Genomic DNA, 23810 nt, shown 5'->3' on the forward strand with positions numbered 1-23810 from the left:
AGTCCACACTGCCAATACCCACATAGTATTTCACTGCAGGCTGTGAGTGTGCAGCAGGCTTGGGGATGCTTTCACCATGCACAATGTCCCATTGCACCATGTAGACACTTTGTGTCAGTCTGCCCACTTGTGTCCATAAAATACAAGCATTACCTGTATAAATTCTACCAAAAGTCTTCATGGATTTTGTGGAGTCACTTGTCCTTTTTGAGAAGGCAAACCCATGTTTGAGAAGACCTGAAGGAGAGTGGAGAGAGTAGAATTGATCTGTTATAGTAGTAGGAATCAGGGGTGTAAGTATTATGCCATTTTTATGGCATTTAATGTGCTCATTAGATTTTTTTGATACCTGTTCTCTTTGGGGTGGCCACAAGAAGATACCCAAGCCCAACTGGATTTGCAGAATATACTGGCCTGTTTCACTTGTGTTCATCAAGTTCCATGAGAGTGTTTCAGGCTGGGCATCAAAACCCCTGACCTTTTCCAGGAAAAAAAAAAAAAATGCTCTGTATCTGAAGAATTTGTCTTATTGCAGCATTTTAATGTTGTCTACAATCTTTCTCCTCCTCTCTCTCATTCCAGGATTACCTTGGTGCTTGTATAGTTCTGACTGCAGCTGTCACGTCGATCACAGAAGGGCCTACCTCAGGGTTTGTGGGGCTAGGTCTCCTGTACGCTCTGACGGTATGTACCAAGGCAAAGCATAAGAACTTTCAGACCAATATATTAATTTTATGGTATTTCTTTAGATGCTTATACACGGTTATTTTCCAGCTTTCTTAATCTTGAAAAAAACAGTCCTGCAAATAGTGGATTCAAGCCAAAGTTGAGAGAGTTCAGGGCAACTTGGACTTGCTTCAGGTTTTATAAGCCAATTAAAAAAACACAACCATTCCCAGGCCCTGCGTGCTCCCAAACAGAGCAGGAAAATTAAAAATGCGTAAGAGGACTTGCTGTGCACTCTGTTTTGCACGACACAGTGTTGGTTCCACGTGTACGTGGCAAAACCAGCCAGAAAAAACTATTCCACAGACTGTCATTGCCTGGGTAATGTTTAACCAGAGACCAAATAAAATAATTGCTGAAGAACCAGAAATTCCAGTCCTACCTATGGAAGAAAACTACTCGGACGCCCAATATTGTTCATGAAATTCTGAATGAATCTGGGAACTGGGACCTTTCAGGCTGGTAGGCACGGTTAATCACGACAGGTAGCAGAAAGAAAGCAGTGCATCATGAGCATAGAGTACAAAGTACCATAGTGAGGAGAAATATCACTGAATTAACCATGAGAGAGGGGGCAAAAGTAGGATGAGGATAATGGCAGGAAGAATTTTTGAAATAATGGCTGGCATGGCAAAAAACTGGCTGCTTTATGGAACTGGTATGAGGGAGAGGTATGGGTATGAATCTAACACTGAGATTTGGTTTTGCACATAGATGCTGGCAAGCCCATGGTTGCAACAGAAAGTTCTCAGCAGCTGCCTTAGGGTGGCCTTAAATCCCCTTTGTGCCAATGTTGCAGCACTGCGAGAATCTGCCAGCAACTGAGAATCAGTCCCAGTGTTTCAACTTCACTCTGAAAACATTCCTGGTAATCCTGCTCCATTAGCAGAGATCTGGAAGATGTCTGCATCATCTTTGGCTACTTTGTATTTAATCTATTTGTAAGCAGATAATTAGAGCAAATTAGCCATTTGCTGAAGTCTGGCATAGAAATGCTGTAGTCACCAAGTGATTACCTGTGTCTGTGGACCCCCACAAAAACACTGATGAAGCTTTGAATGCAGTTGGATCATCACCTGTGTCCCTTGACAGGTTTTTATATAATTTCTCTTTGGATCTAAGAAAGGCCTGTTGTTTGGACCTGGATAAGAGCAAACTCTTTGTACCACCCTTATGTTTACAGTAGACATCCATAAGCTTATTCTCTCTCCTTGTATAAACACCCCCAACTCTCTTGGACAACTGCGATGAAGGTTGAAATAATGGGATGCCAGGCTCTGTTATCAAACCTGCCAGCTCTATGATTGCAGCCTGTTTCTCTGCAAGCAGCAGTTCTGCCGAGTGTTTAGCTTACATGCAAATGTACCCATTTCTGTAACTTCCTGACTCAAAAACTGCACACTGAATGAGCAGGTTTCTGAACAACAAAGACAACAATACCTGCTAGAATAACTCTGTCTTAAGAATAAAGCAAGCAATTAAATCTTCTAAATTGACAAGAAATGTTGTTGCTGAATCTCAGTGAAAATTGTTTATGGTAGACCTATTGCATCAGTGTTAGGTTAGTGGAAAAGAAGCAGGGCTGTGTGATTTATTCATAATAAACTTTTTTGGCAGATACAGCAATCTCCCACAATGACAAAACCTTTCTCTGAATATGTTTGCATATAGAATGTTTTTACTGTGTAAGTTAAGTTTCTAAACCTTTATTCAGGAATGTAAAGTATTTCAGTTTTCAGAGGTGCTTGGCACAAACCGTTTCTAGTAAGATCAGTTTTTCTTTTTTATATGAACACCTAAATACAGACTTAGGAATGTTTAGGAAATCGATTTATGGTTTTCAGCCTTTAAATAGTCAGTCTTGACTAGAGATCACTTTCTCCAAGCTACTGGGTATTGTTAGACAGCAAATTATCAACTATGACCTACTACAAGTAATACCTTTACTATTCATCAAATCCTTTTGATTACAAATGGGAATAAAAACCAATAAGTAAATACCATTGAGCTTATATTACTTTTTTATTGTATATTTCTATGCTAAAACCCCTCAAATTTTCCACAGAGAGAAATGCATTATCTAAATATGCACAGAAGAAAACAGGAGTGAAATGCCCATCAAATCTCTTCAATATATTTGCAAATAGCAAACTTACTTAATCTTTAGTTGTAGTCTTTGAAATATTAGAAAATGCAGTATTTCCAAACAGCACTTCCAATTTTGATCGCTTCTATGTTTAAAGATTATGACTTTCAGTTCTGATTACTAGATGCCAAGAACAAGAGATTCCCTTAATCAGTCACATCTTCAAACTGTAGCTACAACCTTTCCATATTTCTCCTTCAAAAACCAAGGATGAGAATACTGAGCACTAAATTATTATGTCAGAGTAATTTCTGTTGGAGTACGACTGGCTTATTACGTTTTTGATGCTGCTGCACTGAGTCTTGGACTGTTGTAACATCAATAAGAGACCCACTGTGCTGAGTCAGGCCAAAGACTTTTCTAAACTTATCCAGCCTTTATTCACAAACAGGTAGATGAACAGACAGAAGGCTAAACCCTCTCCTTGTTTTCATTTTGTCATGTAGATAACCAACTACTTGAACTGGGTGGTGAGGAATCTGGCTGATCTGGAGGTGCAGATGGGTGCAGTAAAAAAAGTACACAGCTTCCTGAACATGGAGTCGGAGAACTATGATGGCTACTTGGGTATTGCACTCTAATCTTTTTGGGTTTTAATGTGGTAATGTGAAATAACAATAGATTTGGTCATGCAAAATGTATAAAACCCTTTCACCCAAACCTCTTCTCATTGACATGTAGGAACTCCCACTAATCTGAATGACAAGGACAGACAGAAGTAGCTATGAGATATGTAGCCCATGCCACCTAATATAAAAAAAACCCTACAAAATGCCAGGGAGACAGCATAGCCCTGTAATACCATCAGAAAGTACAAGGGTATAATTACAGATGGGATGACTGAAACATCCAAGTAGCTATTCAGAAAACAAAAATATGGATAAAAATTAGAAAGGCACTATCAGTCACATGCTTTGCAGCAACTGGGGTCTACAGGACAGGACCACATTGGCAATCAGACCTCAGCAACTCTTCTCTGATCTGCATGTTGTTGTTCATAATCACCATATTTCAAATTGGCTTTGATTGGTATTTTTTCCTTGAAGTGCAAAGCCAAAATGCTCACAGGTCAGCAAGTTTCCTTGCTCCTTAGGCTAGAGAAAAAACCTGGCTGTGTATTTGCAGATCAGGATGAAATAAGAGCTGTGATAATGTCAACAGCTCATGTTGTACGGCAGTAACAACATCCTTCATTGCACTGCCCTTCCTGTGCCAGTTACTGACCAAAGAACATGTTAACACTGCACTGACACTACATTCTTCTCTGCTTGTTTGGCTTCTCCCTGTTTCATTGCCAAGAACCACTTTAGCATCTGCCCTCTCTTCTTATGTGCCAAGATCTGGAAGCGAAGTGCTGGCATGCCCACCAGGCAGTTCCAAGCTCCCTTTTAGCAGGGAAGTGGGACTCCATCTCTCAAGTAGCCTAAGGAAGGTGCCCAGGCAGGAAAGAGGGGGAAAGGGGAATGTCATAAAGGGTGACCCTCTGACAGTATTTGTTTTGGTTTGATTTTCTGTAACTATTTCAGATCCCTCTCAAGTCCCTAAAGACTGGCCCCAGGAGGGGGAAATCAAGATTGAAAATTTGTGCGTTCGATATGAAAACAACCTGAAGCCTGTTCTTAAGCACGTTAAAGCATATATCAAACCAGGACAAAAGGTACCGTGTCAAGCAGTTGCCTATTGTTCTCATTCTGCAGTAGATCCTTCCTTATTGTGTCTCCTAAGGTGGCAGAAGAGCAAGGTGTGTGACACCTATATACATTGATGGTCCTCTCTGAGGTCCCTGGGAGTGGTTCAAATAATGACACTGATGTCATTTCATTCTTGATGGGATCAGTTTTACTTCTGAGAGTCCTACTTCTTTCCAAGTCCACCTACCTCACATTGAGTGAGCCTATGTGGCCAGATGAGATTAGATAAACACCAGACTGCAACTGAGTAAAAATGCAAGAATGTCTAACAATTTCAGCATATAGTGTCACTGTAGTCCAGGTGAAAATGCTGAAGATTTAAAAATGTTCCCAGGACAAGACCTTATGATGCTGAGAGGCAGAAAGGAGGAGTGTGTTTGCCATGCTCTTTTGTTTTTTTCCCTGGTGTCTGCCACTGGCCATTGGGAAGGATCTTTCCACTCACCAGCAGGACAATCCAGTCCAGCTTTCCCAAAAGGACTGCAAGTCTGATTTTCAGCTTCCCTCTCTAAGTAACATCTTGCTTTCTTTTGCAGGTTGGGATCTGTGGTCGTACTGGCAGTGGCAAGTCATCCCTGTCTTTGGCGTTCTTCAGAATGGTGGACATATTTGATGGTTAGTTTTCACTGCAGTATGTTGTCGCTCCTGATCTGCTCCCCCCTTATTTCTTGAGAAGAAGCAAGGAGACTTTTTGACAGTTTATATCCTGGCTCTTTGTCTCAGAAGGTACATGATTAAAATGGGGCTTGTTATGCCTGATTCTTCAAAGTACAAAGTGTCTAATTGTGAGTAGCTCTTGCTTCTTCCAGGAAATGTTACACACAGTTTTGTTTGTTTGTGGGGTTTTGTTTTTGGGGGATTTTCTCTGACAAAACTATATGCCATTTTTTGAGATAGGAGAAAAGAACATGCAACTCTCTGGAGCATCTAAATTTCTCCCTAAAGAGTAACTGAATTAGTTTATGATAGCTGTCAAAATATTAGGAGAATATAAACTAGAACTCAACAAGTCCATTCCCTTGATATTTATTTTGTATTTTATTGTGGTTTCCCACAACTACAGCCTAAATTGACTTAAAGTTTTGGAAATATTTTGCTATGTTTTCACTCCTGCAGCACTTCACTCTCGCAGCTAATTGGCATGAACTGGTATGCAGCAACATGCACCATGGCATTTGTAATACATACGTATGTGTAATGTTAGAGAAATATGGAAACCTACTGGAAGGTCATATTTTTGTTTCAAAGATTTCCATGTTTCTAATTTAGCCATTATGCATAGAACGTTTGCTAGGGAAACCCCAGTAGGATGTGAGAAGACAAGTAAATATGATGTGGTTCTGTGCCTATATGTATCTATGGTAATAGGCTTCTAAATCATGACCAGGATTCCTGGATATATGAATAGTGCAAACAAATAATAATTATTTTCATGGCCAGCTCCAAGTTTCCTTCTACTTTAATCTTTTTTCTGTATCTTTTCATTGTCTGTTGCTTCTGTCTCACTGATTTTTCCCAATGGGAATGCCTAAGTCTTTTCTAATAGAGCTTTTCTAATTGTGCTCCTTGGTGCACATCCCTCTCTCTCTCAGCTAGACCCAGTATTGGCCTCTATACTGGTCCACTTTGGGGTGTGGTTGTGGCTCTAATATAAATTACATAACAAGATTTCAGCTGACTTTACTAGAGCCAAGATTTCATTCATGTTGTCCACCTTGGTCCCTTATGTCTCTGTTATTTCTTTACATTTGTATGTGTTCTATTTGCTTATTTCTTTGTACTTTAGTGTTTCCTTTTTCTTACTATCTATTCAAACTACCTCTTATTTCTCTTCTGTCTTTCTTGGCCATCCCTCATTAGTTTCTTGGTTTCCCAACTCCTTTCTAATTTACTTTTTTCCTTGGGTCTCTTCATCTGCTCTTTTCTTTTCCTTGGGTACCCTGACTTCTACCAAAAATGTGTTCCCCTATTCCCAAGGCATGCCGTATTAATTTTATTCTCATTAGTGCCCCTCATCTTCTGCTAACCCTCTCTCATGTCCTCATTTGTGAAGAAAAGAAATTGCTTAAGTTTATGCAGCCACTGATGTCTCATGCTGAAGTCTTACAATCAGATTCAGACTTCCTGAAAGTCTGAAAACAATTGGACTTTGCGTGCTATGGATGAAGTCTTGGTTTCCCTGACAATCTAATAAAAGCAAAAAACTATTGGTAATCCAGCTAGGTGGGTATTGTGTCATTCACTGAAACAGGGCCACACAGAGTAACCTACAAAATGCAGTATCATGACAATTGGGAATGGCAGAGGAGGCATTTGTGCACAGCTTTGGATATCCATGTATTTGCCAGTTCATGGTTAGGTCCTCACTGTTGGGAAAGAGAACTGATGAACTTAATGTTAGCTACTTCACAAGGAGGAGTACAGCTGCCCAGTGAAGTAATGCACAGGGAAACTGCAGAAATGAGCCTATTAAAAATACCCCCTACCATATCCTCATTCAGTTTCCCCTGGCCCATCCCCTCCCCATAACCTGGAGGAAGTTTCTGTGTCCAGGGAAAGTCAGTGGGGTCAGTAGTTCCCAGCTTTTGTTTGAGGATTCAAGGGATGAGATTCCTTCTGCCCTTCTCACCCTGTTCTACTTACAGGGCAGCCAACCAGTTTCTCTTGTATGTTTGTCCCACCTCCCTTGCCTGAATATCAGCAGTTGCAACACTCAGCACATCATAAATCACATTTTCAGATGAGATCCATATGCTCGTTGACCTGAAGTAGTGACTAGAAAAGGAAAAATCCTCTTACTTTACCAAGTATCCCAGCTGTTGCAGCAGCTTCTTGTCAGGGAATGAACTACTAGGTTAAGGAGTGATTAATGTGACTGCTTCCAGTAATCGTATGCTAGCAGAACAGTATGTGGCTAATTCACAACCAGATACTCCAAGGAAAATGAACTGTAGGATCCAGCATGAATGGTATTAAAATGCCTTGGAGAAGGACATCCTTTTTGTTTTTCTGATCTACTTCTTGTTAAAAAGTTAATGCCACCCCATTTCTTCTAGAGTTTGAAGGATTGTTTTGGCTTCTTATGTATAGATTGCAGATATATACCTATTTTATGCAGAAGAAATTGTGCAGAATCTCAAAATAAATATCTTCTGCAACTGTTCAAGTCAAGAGGAACAGAGAAAAGCTCAGGATGTGGCCAATTCCATACATTGTTCTTGGTTTTACTCTGTTTGGCTGTAAAGCTCAGGTTGCCCCATAATAAACTAGTCTTCTGCTCCTGTCATTAGTCACATAGCATGGAAGCCACACATTTCCTTTAAGGGAAGGTTTGGAGGTTAAAAATACAAAGAGAGCGAAGAAACAGCATCACTAAGAGGCTGGGTTCTCTCTGGCTTGCGTGACTACATACATTCACCTTCCACATATTTAAATAACACTGCTGAGAGGTCACAGAGGCATGCTGACTCATTAGCTGGAGTCCAGCCCAAAACAGCTGTTGTCCCTTTCTGTCTGCTACCTGCATGTCACATGCTTTGTGGAGTTCCTTCACATGTCTTCTGCATGTTATTTTAAACAGGGAGGATAGTGATTGATGGAATAGACATCAGCAAATTGCCTCTTCATACTCTCCGTTCCCGACTCTCCATTATTCTCCAGGATCCAATACTGTTCAGTGGCTCCATCCGGTAGGTGTATGCCATCAGGGGGTGACAAGCAGCATTGCATGACAAGTTTGTGATGGGTCCTGTGGAACTGGAACGGATGTAAGAGGGAAGGAACCTTCCTAGATCGGTCCAATCTGTCTACACGGCCCGTCCAACAGAAGTCAAGTGACATACACAATGCCAAAATGTTCATTTGCAGAAGACCTGAATGAACAGTAATTGCAGTAGGAAGACTCCTCTTATGGTTTTCTTTGCAGCTTTAATTTGGATCCAGAATGCAAGTGCACCGATGATAGACTATGGGAAGCTTTGGAGATTGCTCAGTTGAAGAACATGGTCAAGTCATTGCCAGGAGGCCTTGGTATGTCTGAACCAAATCTCTGGGAACATAGGCCAATAGTGAAATTATGCATGCATAAGCATGCAGACGTATAATAAACAAATACATGGATCTTACACTCTGAACCATCATGCAAGTGTTGACAGGCACCTAATTAATATTCTGTCTCTATCCTAGAGAGATTATTCTTGCTAAAAACCTGAAGAGTTGTCTGGTTTTCCACTCATTGCAGAAAAATCCTGCAGCACTTCAGCATTGTAGCGGGATGACTATCAGCAGAGAAATAAAACAGAGCAGCTTTACCTCCACTCATTCAGCAGAATCTGGCTCTTCTAGCAGAGCTGTAGCTCTTGTCTAGAACACTGACAGAGCATTTTCCATATCATTTCAGATCTGGTTGATGAAGGAAACTCACACATTTCCTTTCATATTTAGTGGATTTCATATTACCATGATATTATCCTGCAGCCTACCCAGATTTGCTAACTGTTTTGTGCCAACTACTTGCTTAATGACGTATTGCTCCTTTCCCATGAAGCTGTGCTTGCTTTTCTTGGTATCACTCCATTACAGTGTTCAGTCAAGATTATGCTTATAGGCTTTTCCACAGATTTTTCTTGCCCCGGGAACAGTGCGCAAGCAGAGCTTTCACAATGCCCACTCAAAATCACTGGGTCCTGACTGTACAAACATACACCATTTCAGTGGTGTGACATTCAAAGTAACTGATTTTATTACAGATGCAATGGTAACAGAAGGAGGAGAAAACTTCAGCGTAGGGCAAAGGCAGCTGTTCTGTCTGGCCCGAGCCTTTGTCCGCAAGAGTAGCATTCTCATCATGGATGAAGCCACAGCATCTATTGACATGGCCACAGTGAGTATAGCGATTAGCACCATTGATGCGTGGATCTACTAGGAGAGTAGGTGACAACCAATGATAGGACAAGGGTGATGGGTTCAAACTGGAACACAAAAGGTTCCACTTAAATTTGAGAAGAAACTTCTCACTAAGGGTGACAGAGCACTGGAACAGGCTGCCCAGGGGGGTTGTGGAGTCTCCTACTCTGGAGACATTCAAAACCCGCCTGGACACATTCCTGTGTAACCTCATCTAGGTGTTCCTGCTCCGGCAGGGGGATTGGACTAGGTGATCTTTTGAGATCCCTTCCAATCCCTAACATTCTGTGATTCTGTGAGGCATCATCTTCCCTAAATGTTAGCCATGGGATCTCTTTAGCAGAAAAAACTGACAGCTTTTTTGCCTTTTATTTGGTTTCAGCTGTTGCTATTGATGTGTTTTGGGGACTGATGCCTAAGGTGAGGGGAAAAAAGACAAATGTTTCAGAAAATCCCCTGTTTGGCATTTCATTACTGAGAATCTGGTGCACAGATCAGAGATAGTATGGAACATGGTCCTCTCTCTTGTGTGCTTGAAGACACATGAATTAAAATGTAAAAGAATGAAGTAACTGAAGTAAGCCTTTTCCTTCCACAGGAAAACATTTTGCAGAAGGTTGTGATGACTGCCTTTGCAGACCGCACAGTTGTAACAATAGCAGTAAGTAGTAATGCCAGCAAATGCTCTCTTTCCTCATTCCTGAGGCAGTTAATCTTGCCTCTCACTAGTTAAACATCACTATATGAAACTGAAATCATCAAAAACCAAAACTAAAACACAAGGTCAGAATATTCCCAGATGCTAGAACAAGTCAAGACACATACTATTATATCAATGTGAAATTTTGTGGTAAATGATATCTTGCAAGTGGACCAAACTAAAACACTTCAATCTTAAGAAGGAATTTACAAGGAACTTCAGCACTTACATTGTCTCCAAGAAAATCTGAATTCATTCTCACTAGACGATTGAAACCGGACCCATGGGTTAAGCCATTATTGAAAGTTGCATCAAAATCTGTATTTGAATTTTGCCTCTTAAGTCTATGTGTGGATAGTGTCTGCAATCATGGCACAAATTTACAAGAGAAAATCATATTTCTAGATCTTTTTGGTGTGGTTTCTCAAGTTGGATTATCTTTTCTCTTTTTCAGAATAAAGAGTTCGGTTTATGGTAAAGGTTTTAAAAATCGGAATCTACAGGAATTGCTCAAAAATTCAACTAAATGTTTATGATTTTTTTTTCCTGTTTTCCTACCATTTCTAGTGACAGTACGTACTCAGAAGTTCCATATATCTGTGCAGGTGTGCACATCTATGTGCATACCCATACATACATAGGCATGCACACACGTATGGTGGATACTGTTAAGAATAGTTCCACCTTGTGACAGCAGACTTACTCAACAATCAGATGTTTTATCCAAGGGATAAATACGTGTTTCAACAGCTGTTTCATTTGCTGTGTCTGGAATCCAGTCCTGCGGTATAGAGATTAGAGTTATGACTCCTGGACTCTGGTTTCGTGTCTCTCAGTGACTCAGTTGTGTCAGGCAAACTGCTTAACCTAACTCGTTTACAAATGGCTCTGAGGTTCTTGGATATGTAAACGCTGAAGATCCTGGCAGTAAGCATATTCTCCTTCAGTTACATGCTCTTCAAATTTTCAGTGTTGTCCTTCTGACTGGAATCTCACTTTTCTTTTGCTTTGCCTTCCCAAAGTCGGTATTTCAAGCAAAATTGCACACGCTAATATTTAGCTTTCCTTGCAGAGTTGGCTTCATTTCCTTCCTGTCTTCATTCATGACTGATCCTTCTTTCACCCACCTGTTTTTCTCTTCTCTTTTTTTCCAGCATCGGGTATCTCACATCTTGGATGCCAATATTGTCCTAGTCCTTTCTGAGGGCTCTCTAGTTGAATGTGACACTGCCTCAAACTTACTCCTCAAAGAGGATGGCCTGTTCACCACTTTGGTGAAGACTCACAAGTAGACTCTCTCAGTCCACGCTGTTCATGAGACTTCTGGCTCTTTGGTAGTTATTTTCACTTCTTTAGTTTCCTTTCTCTCTGTTTCCTTTCTATTACACAACTTCTGAGATGACAGTGCAAGAAGGTGTTTTGTGTGCTTCCTGGGTTTGTTTAATTTCATGACTATTTATGCTGATCGTATTTAACTAAAGCTTAGACTGGCAGCTAACACTGAAACTATAATGTTAGAGGAATCCACCCCATAAAGTAATGCCTGACCTTCAGCCTATATTGAAATAGGCTTTAGACCTTTTAGAGTTCATCCTATCTATAGCTGAGTGGCTGTAATCATACGGCATTGAAATCAGACTCAGCCTCGTTTCATTCCTGTTGCATATGGGGCTAAGCTATTCCCTGTAGCACAGAGAATTTTAATCTCAGAGAGAGCTAATTGATTTACAGAAGGAGACAACCCAGATGCATTCAGAATACACACTCAGGGTAGAAGGACCAAGGAGCGGAGCAGCACGCCGAGCCACCTGACAGCCGAGGCATACCCAGGATGTTTCTCTCCCTTACTTCCTAAAGGGGAAGATACATTTCAGTGGTGCCGTAGGATTTATTCAGACAGCTGTGCTGCCCATAATAGCAATTAGCGGACTGAAAGTTAAGTACATGGTGAAGTACATTCAGGCTTAATGCCAGGAGCTGTGAACTAATTGGAGATCTCTCCAGATTAAAGATCTAGTACAAGGAACTACTCCAAATCCACTGTAAACAAGGGTAGCCTTTCACCATATTGGTATGCCTTGGATTAGTCCCATTAATGAACTGCAGTGAAAATTATCGTAATGAAAACTTCTGTGTGCTTTTCTTTATGGCAGCATCGGGTTCACACCATCCTAACTGCAGACCTGGTCATCGTCATGAAGCGAGGGAACATTTTAGAATATGATACACCTGAGAATCTGCTTTCTCAAGAAGATGGCATCTTTGCTTCTTTTGTCCGGGCTGACATGTGAAGAATCACATGATGCATTTTAATAGCTTATTTTTAAACAAATGAAATGCAAATATTTTCTATTCAATGTAACATCACTTCTATCTTTTTTATAAGAGCTTCTTTCTTCACACGTCCATCTTCCAAAATAATAAAAACTATTGCAATACATGTACGCCTCAAAGCAATAAAAATGTCACTTCATTCAAAAGCTATTAAACTTCACACACACCCACATGCATACAGAGGCAGCAGAAGTTTTTATTTCCTGGGAATTTGGCATTTTTCTTAGACTTTTAGTGACTTTATTTTTATTTTATAGAGAGCAAAAGAATGCACTGCTCTTATAAACTGCATATGCTGTACTGGACCCAGCAGTCAAACCGTGCAGTTTGTCAAGGAAATGAGAAATCCCCAGAAGTATTGTGTCCCCAGAGGAGGGGGAAAAAAACCAATCCAGTCCTCTGACACTTGGGGCAATCCGCTGCATTCCAAAGGTACAAACTTTGCTCTTCAAGTTATGGTGGAGGAGCAGTGAATGAGGGAAAAGAATTTCATCAGATATAAGGAAATTCTTCCTGTTCTTCACTTTAGCTCACACACAATAGTTGTCCCAGTACTATTTTTCAGTGCAATGATGTCTTATACCTACAGTCAGTTCCTAAATCCTTATTTGTTCTGCCGACTTTCTTCAAAGATGCAAATCATCCTATAATTATGCATACTTTGATAAGCGTATAGAGGAAGTTTGTACAGCATCTTAAGACTTTGCATTAAAAATAATCTGAATTTATAAACTTGATATTAGCCAATCTTTTAAACATGTCCACTAAAATATACTACTTAAAATGGCATCTACTTAGCCAACCACTAATTGTCTTGTATGTCTTTAGTCCTTCACATAATTTTTTTACCCTGGGACAATCTTTTGTTTCCTTTACATGTTTCTAGAGTACCTCTAAATCAGATTTAGTCCAAGAAGGTATGATTTTCTTATTATTTCTCTATCTTCAAGAATTTAGGTGAATTTAGATACATATTTACATCATAGAACTTTGAAAAGATTACCTATGCTTGACTAATGGATATGACTAGATTCTGAACCATGACAACTGCACAATGGGCAGTAAACCTCCAGAAAGAGTGTAATGGGCATATTTTCAAAGGCAGAGCTAGAGACATCAGATTCACTAGTAGTATTCAATGTGATTATTATTCATTTGTTGTTCTGAGGTTTAGGAAGAACATGATGTGCACTCAAGCCTATTTCTAGTATAATGAAAAGAACATAAATGACAGTACTTGGCAAAAAAAAAGCCATGAATTTTGGGGAAGTTGTAGGGCGGTGGTTTATCTTTTCTTTCTCTTTTTTTTCACTTCAGTCATTGGAAATAAAAGCTCTGTGACACAACTAATAAAAACTCAGTCTTTAACATTTTATGAGGGAAAGTATTTCTGTGATTTCCCTGTCTACTGCTGTGAAAAGTTTTTGCTCTTTTCTGGATTAATTCCTTGTGTTGAACTTTGTCATACAAAGAAAATTTAAAAAAATAAAGCAGATGTTTACAGAGGAAGCACATGTTGTCACACAGATATCGGAGCTAAAAGGCCAAAATCACTCTTGATTTAATTTCCTTGTCTTTAGTGAAATTGGATTTATTGCTCTTAGACTCAGTCAGTATGAAGTATGAATAATAACTTTATCTGCATATCTTTTATGATGATCAATCCTGATTTATTTTAAATGGTGCCAACTAGTTTGGCAAGATCCTGGTTCTCACTACATTAAATGGCTGCTATAGGCCTGGGATTGTGTCAAGTATCTTACTTAAGAGGGGCCAATAATTAGGACCTCCTTCCTCTTCTATTTGTCCCTTACAGAAGTAAGAAGCACCTTCTTTGCTCCACCATCCTTCCAGAGCTATAGAACTTAGCACTGCTGCTGAAACAAGTAAAAAAGAAAATACCTCAGGGTCTGAGAAAACAACTGAGAAAAATGTTTCATTCATTTTTATGTTGGTGTGCAGGAATATTTGCCCTAGTACTATGTCAAATTTGCTTAGTCAAAGTTCTTGATGATTGTTATAGCATATCCCACAGCTGTCTAGCAGGTTTAAAAGCATAATTTGAGTCCTGAAACAATCCTATTCAATATACACATATCCCAAGAGAGACAGCATACAGAAACCAACTGCTGCAGATGTACCAGATCTCCCCACATTACAGACACTCTGCATATGATGGTAAGTACTCACCCAGGGCTTAAGCTGAGCTTTGCTTTTTTGTGTTTTCCTCTAATGGAGGAGGCTATTCCCAACAATCACACAGTTGTTTTGTTACTAAGAAAGGTGAGAAGTCTTTGAAACAAATTTACCTTAATTTAATATAAATATGTCCCCTTTGGGAGCAGTCTTCTTAGGCTCTGGCTGAAACATGGTAAAGGAAACATCAGTCTGGAGATTTTGCTTCTTCGACTCTTGTTACACTGCCTCTTCTGCCAGTCGGTCCCTGTTCTCTTGCCACAGCCTCTTTGCTTTTTTTTCCTTCACCACCTCTTTGTATCATTCCCTCTTTGAGTGTCCTGCTCGTATCCCTGAACACTCCTTATTCTCCCTGTGGCCTCCCAATCTTTCCTGATTTAGCTCCATACCCTCTGCTCCATTTCCTCTCTGACACAGCTCTGCACTCACTCTCCTTTGCCCCTAGCTTTCTCTATCTTTCTGTCATAATATCCTTTCTCTTTGTGGGACACTTAGTCTAGTGTCATCATGTTTTGGGGTTGGCTTTCTTTTTTCCCCCCAAGCATTAAACTAAGGAAGCTTTCTTTTTTATGATATTATGCTCTAGAACTATTAGGTTCTTCCTTTTACAACGGAGCTTTGAATGCAAACGCTGGCATTGTGTACATTTCTTTTAACTATGGACAGTGGAAAATAATCTCTATGAGAGATCCTAAATTATGTTTCTCATCTCATGTGCGTTTCTTTTGCTGTGAATTGTTTCTGTGACAGAAGAAGCAAAATAGGAGTGACATCCCTTGTTGTCAATCAGAGAAACCTAGAATCACAGAATGGTTTGGGTTGGAAAGGACCTTAAAGATCATCCAGTTCCAAACCCCCTGCCATGGGCAGGGACACCTTCCACTAGACCAGGTTGCTCAAAGCCCCATCCAACCTGGCATTGAACGCTTCCAGGGATGGGACATCCACAGCATCTCTGAGCAGCCTGTTCCTGTGCCTCACCACTCCCACAGCAAAGAATTTCTTGCTATAATGATATCTAATCTAAATCTACCCCCTTCAGTCTTAAATTGTTACCCCTCGTACTATCACTCCACTCCCTGATGAAGAGTCCCTCCCCATCTTTCCTGTAGGCCCCCTTTAAGTTACTGAAACTGCTTGTGGAGCCACAACAGTGCTTCTCAACCTTTGACTTGCAACCAGTGGCTTATCTTTGCCACCCCTCGAGCTAGACCTAATGGCTGGTATGGATGAAACTGCTCCCTTGCTGTATGTGGCCTTTCATTAAACTCCTAACAGCTAGCTGCTCATTACTGCTTCTTCTGAAATAGAAATATCCCATACAACCTTTGTGTTTATTACTAAGCCGACACTTAATTGTGGTGGGAAACACACCGTAATGGTTTTAAGTACATCTTGAAGCAGGTCCACAAGCCTTTGCCATAAGCGACACTGTTGACAGGCAGCAAGGGGAAGTTTTTCCTCCTCAAGATCAAGTGCTTAATGCAGATCTCTCCATCTATTCACTTTGCTAGGGATCTACATCAGCACAGTGGATGCTGGGATTCATATAAGGTGAATTATTTTGATGATGTTTTCCACACAATCACAGATTGAAAGATGATGAGAATCTCCTCAAGAGTAGCTTTACCTGAACCACTTGTGTTCTGCTTCAGGGATTTTGGGAGCATGAGAATTAATTTGGACTTGACATTTCAAAAAAATACAGTTAGCAAATAAAAAGTTGCTTTGTTTTTTTAGGAAATAAGTCAGTGGCTGTGAAGCCTCCTAATTCTGACCTGAGTTTGTTGCTGATTTTTTGTAACTTCAGGCTTGTTTTAGATTAATATTGCACGTTATTTCAAAAATTCTCATAACTAACTCTTCATAGTCCCATTTCTTTGTTAAGAAAACCTCTTAAAACCACCAGGATAAGTTTTCTATTTGATATACAGTATGTTGCCTATATCTGTGTTTGCTTATATACAAAAACCTACATGTGATATTTTATTCTAAAGAAGTGTACTGTGTAAGCAACTCAAGGTTCATTTCCTTTCTGTTCAGAAGAAAGCTTTCTAAGAACAAAAGTGTACTTTTTTGAATGCCAGGCAAAGATCCACATCGCATCACTCAATGGGATGATTTGCCTACTGGAGGTGCCTGATTCTCACCCATGTCTGCAGAAGGACTCCAGGCGATGAGCTTGAACTAGATGTCTGCCTTTTTGATTGCTAACTTCATAGCCTCAGGAAGCCTCAGAGAGGTAGAGATAGACAATCAGTGGGATTTTTAGTCATGTCTAAACTGAAGAGGATGTACTAACCCACTGACAATTCTGGCACGCCAGGAAACTTCCCTATAGAAGTTTGGGATGGCTCTGACAAGCCAGGAGCATAAGCAAGACAAAGTCTGCAGGGAGAAATCATTGCTTTTTTAGGCAAACTGATAGGCAAAAGAGATATCTCAAGTGTTTGCAAGCTCCAGTTTCATTACACACCTGAAAAAGCACTTTATTTGCAAGAGCATGCCTGCTTTTCCCAACTGTATCATTCAGCTGAAAGAATATATTATCAAAAGCTTCTCATGCACTTAGATGAGCCCCTTTTAGATTAGTGTAAACTAGCAGAACACCTCTGCTCTAAATTAATGCACCTTCACTGAATTCAATTAATACCAATATGAATATGGCCCAAAGGATTTGGCATCTCATAATATGTAAAACTTCTGTCAGCAAAAAGCAGTTGTATTGAATTATGTTTCCTTAATACACATGACATCAATTTTGTAATGTGGTCAAGTAGGTCTCTTTAAACTGCTTATACAATAAATTGTTTGGTGTAATTAATTGTGTTCTTAGACACCAACACATTCACATACCATTCTGCTAACATGCCATGAGAAGCTGAAGGAAAGATCACACATACATTTTACATATTTTATCACAAATGGAGATATAATGTGTTTGAGGCAAAGAGCTACCTTTATTAGAAAGATGTGGACAAGGGCCATGTTTTCGTTATGTTTCCTTTATCTAGTGGCTAAAGTTGGAGTGTGTCTCCCTTGCAAGCACTATAGCCTAGCATCCCCACTGTGATACTGCCAATAAAAATATGTTCTAAAATATCTAGTGAAATCACACTGCTACTTGTCAAAATATCTCTGGAGTAATGACTCTCCCACAAAATGTATTTAAAAGCAAAAACTAATTCAGCTCATTCACTATTTTATATCCTCAAGTAGTATCTTTCGAAAAATGAATTTAGAACCAAAATATGTTATGTAAATTCTCTGATATTAATTTGATTACGGCATGTAAAGAGCCCTTTAGTTCCTTTGGAAATAAATCCTTTCAAAGGCAAAACCAAGAGAGTACTAAAAAAAGTCTGAAAACAAAACTGTAAATCAAATTCCTCACTGCCATGCAAACATCCAAATCATTTCCACATTAGTTTTTTACTGCTCTGGTTTTTCTCCACCAGAACTGACCTCTGTGTGGAATTATGGGGAAAGATTAACAGTTTTTTAATTATTAAAAAAATTGTTATAAGAAAGAAGTTCTCGGACCCTTACAAATTAGCAATGTGCTGATGCTGTTTTGGCAGGACAGGTTAGAATATTGGCTTGTGCGAAGCCATGGAGTTCAGAGAAGTCTCCAAATGTAATTCTTCAAGAGAAGAGAGATTTTTAGAAAAGTCTTTATCTATTTACTACGTAATTATTATTAATTATTCACTGTTGATAGCATCTGTCTGCTGCTAGACACTGCCCATGCAAACATAACAGACATTCCTGGCAGGAGCTGTTTATTTCTCTAATATAATAAGCCCCATTCTGAAGATAATATAAACAAGAGGTCATTAAAAATAGAGCTATTAATAACAATTAGCTTCTGTTTGTTGTATTGACATTTATCATGTCCAAGATGCATTTTTTCATTTTCATTGAACATAGATATTTTCTTCCTGTGAATTGCTATATAATAATGCAGCATTCAGCTCACATTACCATGCTGAACATTTCACTGCCCAGTGCATTCATTCCCATGTATGTATATTAGTCATTTTTTTTTAATATAAATACATCACATGGTTATAGATCCTTTTGATGAAAAGTGTAAATAAGTCATGAACAGTGCCAGCTAGCACTGCCCATAAGAATGTCTCATTTCTTAACTGTCCCTTTAATTTACTTCAGGGTTTTCTGGCTGTACCAGCTTACATCCATAAATATCACTTAAACATCCAGTAAAATATTTAACCATGTAACTAAGGAACTAATGCAGCTTAGTGTAAATGACACGGTCCAGAACCACCACCCTTCAGTATCACAGTTACAGATGCCCCGAAGCAGCATATTCTTTGAAAAGCAGAAAATACAGATTCATGTTCAATGATTATATGTGTTTTTATCATACTAGCTAGATTAGGCCCTTACTCTTTCAGCAATACCAGCTATGACCTTTAGAGTTCTCTATCAAAGGCAGGAACCTGAGGTTCTAAGAGGCTCTGTGTACTGCAGATTTTCGTGGCTGAATCATCCAGGTTTGGGGCCACCTACTTGTCCAGTTCCCACCACAGCATCCAAAAGCAGAGAGATCAGAGTTGCCAGTTATTCTGTGATATGATCTTAAAATGAGAGATAGCATCTATCTTCCACCAATGGCGTAGTCTTAATTTAACCCTCACTCTGCAGCCAGCGGAGATAGCTGATATATCAATCACTTGTGGGCAAGGGGACCCAGAAACACAAAGATGGAAATACATAAAAATTCCATTTCACAAATCTGAAGAAAAAGCTCCTTCAGCTGGTGATAACACTAAGCCAGCTCCCGGCTTTTCAGAAGAGGAGACAAAATGGTGTTATGCTACTCTGAAGCTGAAGCCAGCCAGAAGCCTTCTGGCTCCTGCTACACAAGAGGAATAAGCACACTTTGGACAAAGAGATGGAATGAAAAATCCTTGATACCTGGCTTTGTTGTTCCAGATGCCACCAGAGGAAAAGGAGGAGAGAAACAACAGCTATTGTTTGTCCCAGCAGTTGGAGTACATACCCTCTCTTAGCTTCTGGGTTTTTGCTGCCTCCAGCACTTTGCCTCCTGAGGCAGCCTTACTTGTTCCTAGAGCCAACTCTTGGGCTCTACCTACATTGATAAATGAAATGGGAAAAGTGCTGCAGCCCATCTGTCTGTCTAAAACCACAGTTATCCCAAAACAAAGTTGTCTCATCCATCCTGTGCATTTAGAGCAGTCTCTGGATCATGCCTGGGGCATCCCACATCCAAGCCGTGCCTGGATACCAGCTGGGAGGGTGCCACCTGACATGAATCGCAGAAGCAACATGGCAGTGGAAGATGTTTAAAAAAAATTCAGGTATTAGACACTTTGAGACATCATTTGGTGAGGAAATCCCTGTCCCATGAGACTTAAAATCCAAATGTTGTTTGTAAATCTGAGATAAGACTGAGCAGAGGGCAACGATGCCAAGGAAAGCACAGAGGTATGCCTGGCTGTTGAGGAGCCGGTTAGCAGACATTGCTCTGAGACTCTCTTGGCTTTGCAAACAGCTCAGCTGTTTGGGGAGCTCTGCTGTTTTCAGTGTAGTCTGCTACAGGTAGACCTATGGGGAAAAAGGGAGGAGTGCAAGAGGAAGGTGCTAAGGAGGCCAAACCTTCATTGGCCTTTTGCTCAATACACTGGTGATAAGAAGGACAGCACTGAAGCTTCCCAACAGCTCTTCCACCACAGCTGCAGGGAGCCACTTTGGCACTGGTCAGCAGGTTAGGAGCTTGTAAGAAGTCCTTCTATACTGTGGTTTGACCCGTGAATGAACTTTAGCCATTTGATGCTTCCATACAATGACTGATCATAACAGTTTGGCAAAGAGTGGGAAGAGAAGCATCCACATCTCCACCAGCTAGAGGAGGCAAAGTGTTCACATCTCTGCTCATCCTATTCAGGGGCTGGTCTGGCCTGTAAGCTCAGAAATGGGAATCATCACAGGCAGATGGATCAGCAATCAGTTTTTCCATAGGAAAAAAGTCATCAAGGAAATAGCCAGTGAGGCAGAGGGAAGAAGCACCTAAGGGAAAGAACACTCCAGTTAATTAATTAGCAACATGGCTAGAGACTTATTCTAACCATGTTCAGCCTACCTAGAAATTGGTTTACAGCCTTTCCATAAATTATATGACAGGTAGACACACCAAACAAAATCCCAAACTGCTATCTTTTCAGAGCCTCAGAAGAAACCTTTATTCCAGGAAAGAGCATGTGGTGTGACAAAATCACTTCAGGGCATCAGGAACAGGAAGAAAGACTGCACCACTATAACTATTGCCATCCCACCCTGTACCAGAGAGGTACAGTAAGTCCCTGATGTGACAGTGCAGTATGTCTGTACTTTCAGCTAAAGGCTTAAACCTGAAGTATGTGGGACCTAATACCTGCTGAGAACTGAAAAATGAGAGGATTATCCAGCTTTGCTGGTCAGGGATATCAAGACCTAGAAGGTGGACTGGGTAAAAGCAGTGCCAGCATTCCTGATGCGGAGGTGTTGTGACAGGCCAAGCTCCTGTAGCACTGAGGCTCAGCAAAGTGCAGTCTTTGGTTTTCAGCCTGCACTATAAACAAGAGATCTGCGAAGAAACAAACACACAGCTAAAATCAAAGACAAAGATATGGAAATTGATAAGTAGTGTGGGCCTGCAATAATTTTTTCCTGGGTTTTGTGCAAGGATTTAATATGATGTGGTGGTCTCTAGATAGAAATGAAGCTAGGGCTTATGGCAGAGACTGAGTATAAGGTATATCCTAGAACACAAGGCATTTATTCCAACTAGCCCTTTCTTGGCTCATGCATGTCCCTGGAGCAGAGGTGGGGTTGGGAAATAGAGGCTAAAAGATGTTGGATCTCATAAATCAGATGACTGAAGAAATACTGTAATCTGAGTGTGATAATCTTTCTTCTCCTCTCCTCCTTTCTCTTCCTATACTGCTGACTGTGCAGAGGGCCAGGGGCTACAGCTGCAGCCCAAAACAGTTCCTTGCCTGCTCTCTCATACTAGAGGATGGAATGCATTTCTCTAAGACCATGCCCCCTCTCACTGACACATGCTGTGGCCCACACACTGACCATCTGCAGAGTCAAGTCTGCCCTCAGAAGACAACAGCACTTCTTAGGAGAGGCCAAAGGAGCCAGTGGAGTGTTTGCAGCTTTGCAAGCAGCATCAGGGACCCAGCTCTGGGCAAGTTTGGCTGGAGCACCACCAAGCCCATGCAGGTGAAGGTCATCTGAAGTCAGCCTAATTCTGTTCCACCTATACCAGGAGTGTCAAATTCATTTTTGCCAGAGGCCATACAGTACTAAAATTACATTCGGCCCTTCAAAGGCAACTGTAAGGCTGATGTGGCCCTCGGTGAACATGAGTTTGACACTCCTGCTCTATAGCAAGCTCAGACCTGCTTAAGGAGCTAAGAGGGATACAGCCGCTTCTAGTTAAGACAGTTCACGCAAGATGGTGTGGCTCTCTCTTTTATGCTACACAGGGAGCAGATACAAAGGCAGGGGATACCTTTCCCGTGGCCAGCAGTGCTGTGTAAGCCAAGACGGCCAGCACACCAACTCACTGGGCTGCAGAACCTAAACCACAACATAACACCCCATCTGCTACCTAGCGACTACATGCAGGGAGTGGGAAAATACTGAACTCTCAGTGACAAATGCACCAGACCAGTTTGTTGGCACTAGAAAGAGCATGACAGAGATTTACAGTACAGCCAACTTATTTCTAGTTTGCAGGGGGTCAATAGCCTGTACCCTGTAGCCTGACACACACACAAGAAGTCAGAGTAGCAGATTTTGTCAAAAAAGGCAGATGTATCATTTCCAAACCAGATAGTTCTAATGGGAAATAACCCCTCTGTCAGCAAAACCACAGAATATCTACAAACTTCACTATGCAACTCAGTAACATATAACATAGGGGCACTAGTTACATGTATTTTGACGATAAAACCTATTTTTGTCCTGCTGCTCTTGCGTGAAACAGGGCAGGGGGTGGGAAAGATGGTTCAGGGTAACAGATGCCCTTAGTCTGCAGTTTCTCCTCTTTCATGTTTGATGGATCTACTGCCAGTCCATCTGGGGAAGAGTTCATCCCTGCTATCTGAATATGTCTTATCAGCTTTGTGTCTTAGTGGAAGCCTTGTGCTGAGTGCATGACATCTCTGGACGCCTGCGAAGTCAGCCTATCTCTAAACTAAGATTAGAATTTCAAACAAAACTTATTACAAAGCAGGATTTTCTGGAAGAGATGGACACAGCTACAATGTGGAAATTTCCGATTCATGGCTAAGCACATTAATTCTTTTTTAGGCAGGCATAATTGTAAAGTAGTATTTACCATAATATCAGTAACTCTTGTGGGTGAAGGGGAAATAAAACAGCAAGAAAGGAGATGCATCACAGGCCATAATAAAACTAGATCCAAATCTGCTATCAGTTCTGATCATTTTTTGCCTGAAAAGGCTGTGTTCACAGCACTCAGACACTATGTTCCTTACAAAAAGTGTTAGGAGATATTTTGGGAGATTTTCCCAGCTATTACTTAAATATCAGACTTAAATGTGTATGTGGCAATCAAGCAAGTATTTAAAAGGGCAAAGGGGAACATTTTTAGTAGCTGTCACTCTCCAGAGCATGTTCATACACTGTAACTCAGGGAATTGGATGCTGTGCTTGAAATCATGTCTCATAATGTTTAATCAGGAAGAGGAAATAGTTCTGGTGCTCCTGATCTTCACATCCCAGCGGTCATGGCCCAGCAGTCTTCCTTGAAACTGATCTTAGAGTTTAAGAGAGGAGGAAGATATTCTGCTGTGGATTTCAGCAATAACTTCAGAGGAAAGCGTGCAGTTGAGCATGTGACATGAGTAAATTGGTGTCATAAGCAAAATAAGATAATTCAAAGATCTTATGAAAAAGCGGGGGGAGCAGGCGGGGAAGGATTCCATGCAGCTCCCAGACATTTCTTTATTTTTTTGAACTGCAGCTAGCAGTCATACTGAGGAACATCAATCATGTTTCTAGCCCTAGCATGGACTAAACACTTCATAGGAGCTAAAAGAGAGAAAGG

The 23810-nt window shown here is 40.6% G+C and overlaps 1 protein-coding gene across 16 annotated transcripts in view; it reads left to right on the plus strand.

The window, feature by feature from the left end:
* ABCC9 (ATP binding cassette subfamily C member 9) overlaps positions 1-12608 on the plus strand; it is an 81493-nt gene extending 68885 nt beyond the window's left edge. For 13 of the 16 annotated variants that reach the window (XM_071815923.1, XM_065846131.2, XM_065846121.2 and 10 more), the window contains 9 exons: positions 583-684; positions 3319-3439; positions 4399-4529; positions 5100-5178; positions 8144-8252; positions 8489-8592; positions 9312-9445; positions 10067-10129; positions 12322-12608. In XM_071815923.1, coding sequence (XP_071672024.1) covers positions 583-684; positions 3319-3439; positions 4399-4529; positions 5100-5178; positions 8144-8252; positions 8489-8592; positions 9312-9445; positions 10067-10129; positions 12322-12459 — 981 coding nt within the window. In that variant the 3' untranslated portion in view covers positions 12460-12608. Of the gene's footprint in view, positions 1-582; positions 685-3318; positions 3440-4398; positions 4530-5099; positions 5179-8143; positions 8253-8488; positions 8593-9311; positions 9446-10066; positions 10130-11322; positions 11503-12321 lie in introns of all 16 variants that reach the window. The other 3 variants (XM_071815944.1, XM_071815964.1, XM_071815954.1) reach the window with 1 other exon arrangement.
* Positions 12609-23810: the final 11202 nt, after the last annotated feature.

This window comes from Patagioenas fasciata, chromosome 1 (genome assembly GCF_037038585.1).
Source record: "Patagioenas fasciata isolate bPatFas1 chromosome 1, bPatFas1.hap1, whole genome shotgun sequence".
Lineage (NCBI taxonomy): Eukaryota > Metazoa > Chordata > Aves > Columbiformes > Columbidae > Patagioenas > Patagioenas fasciata.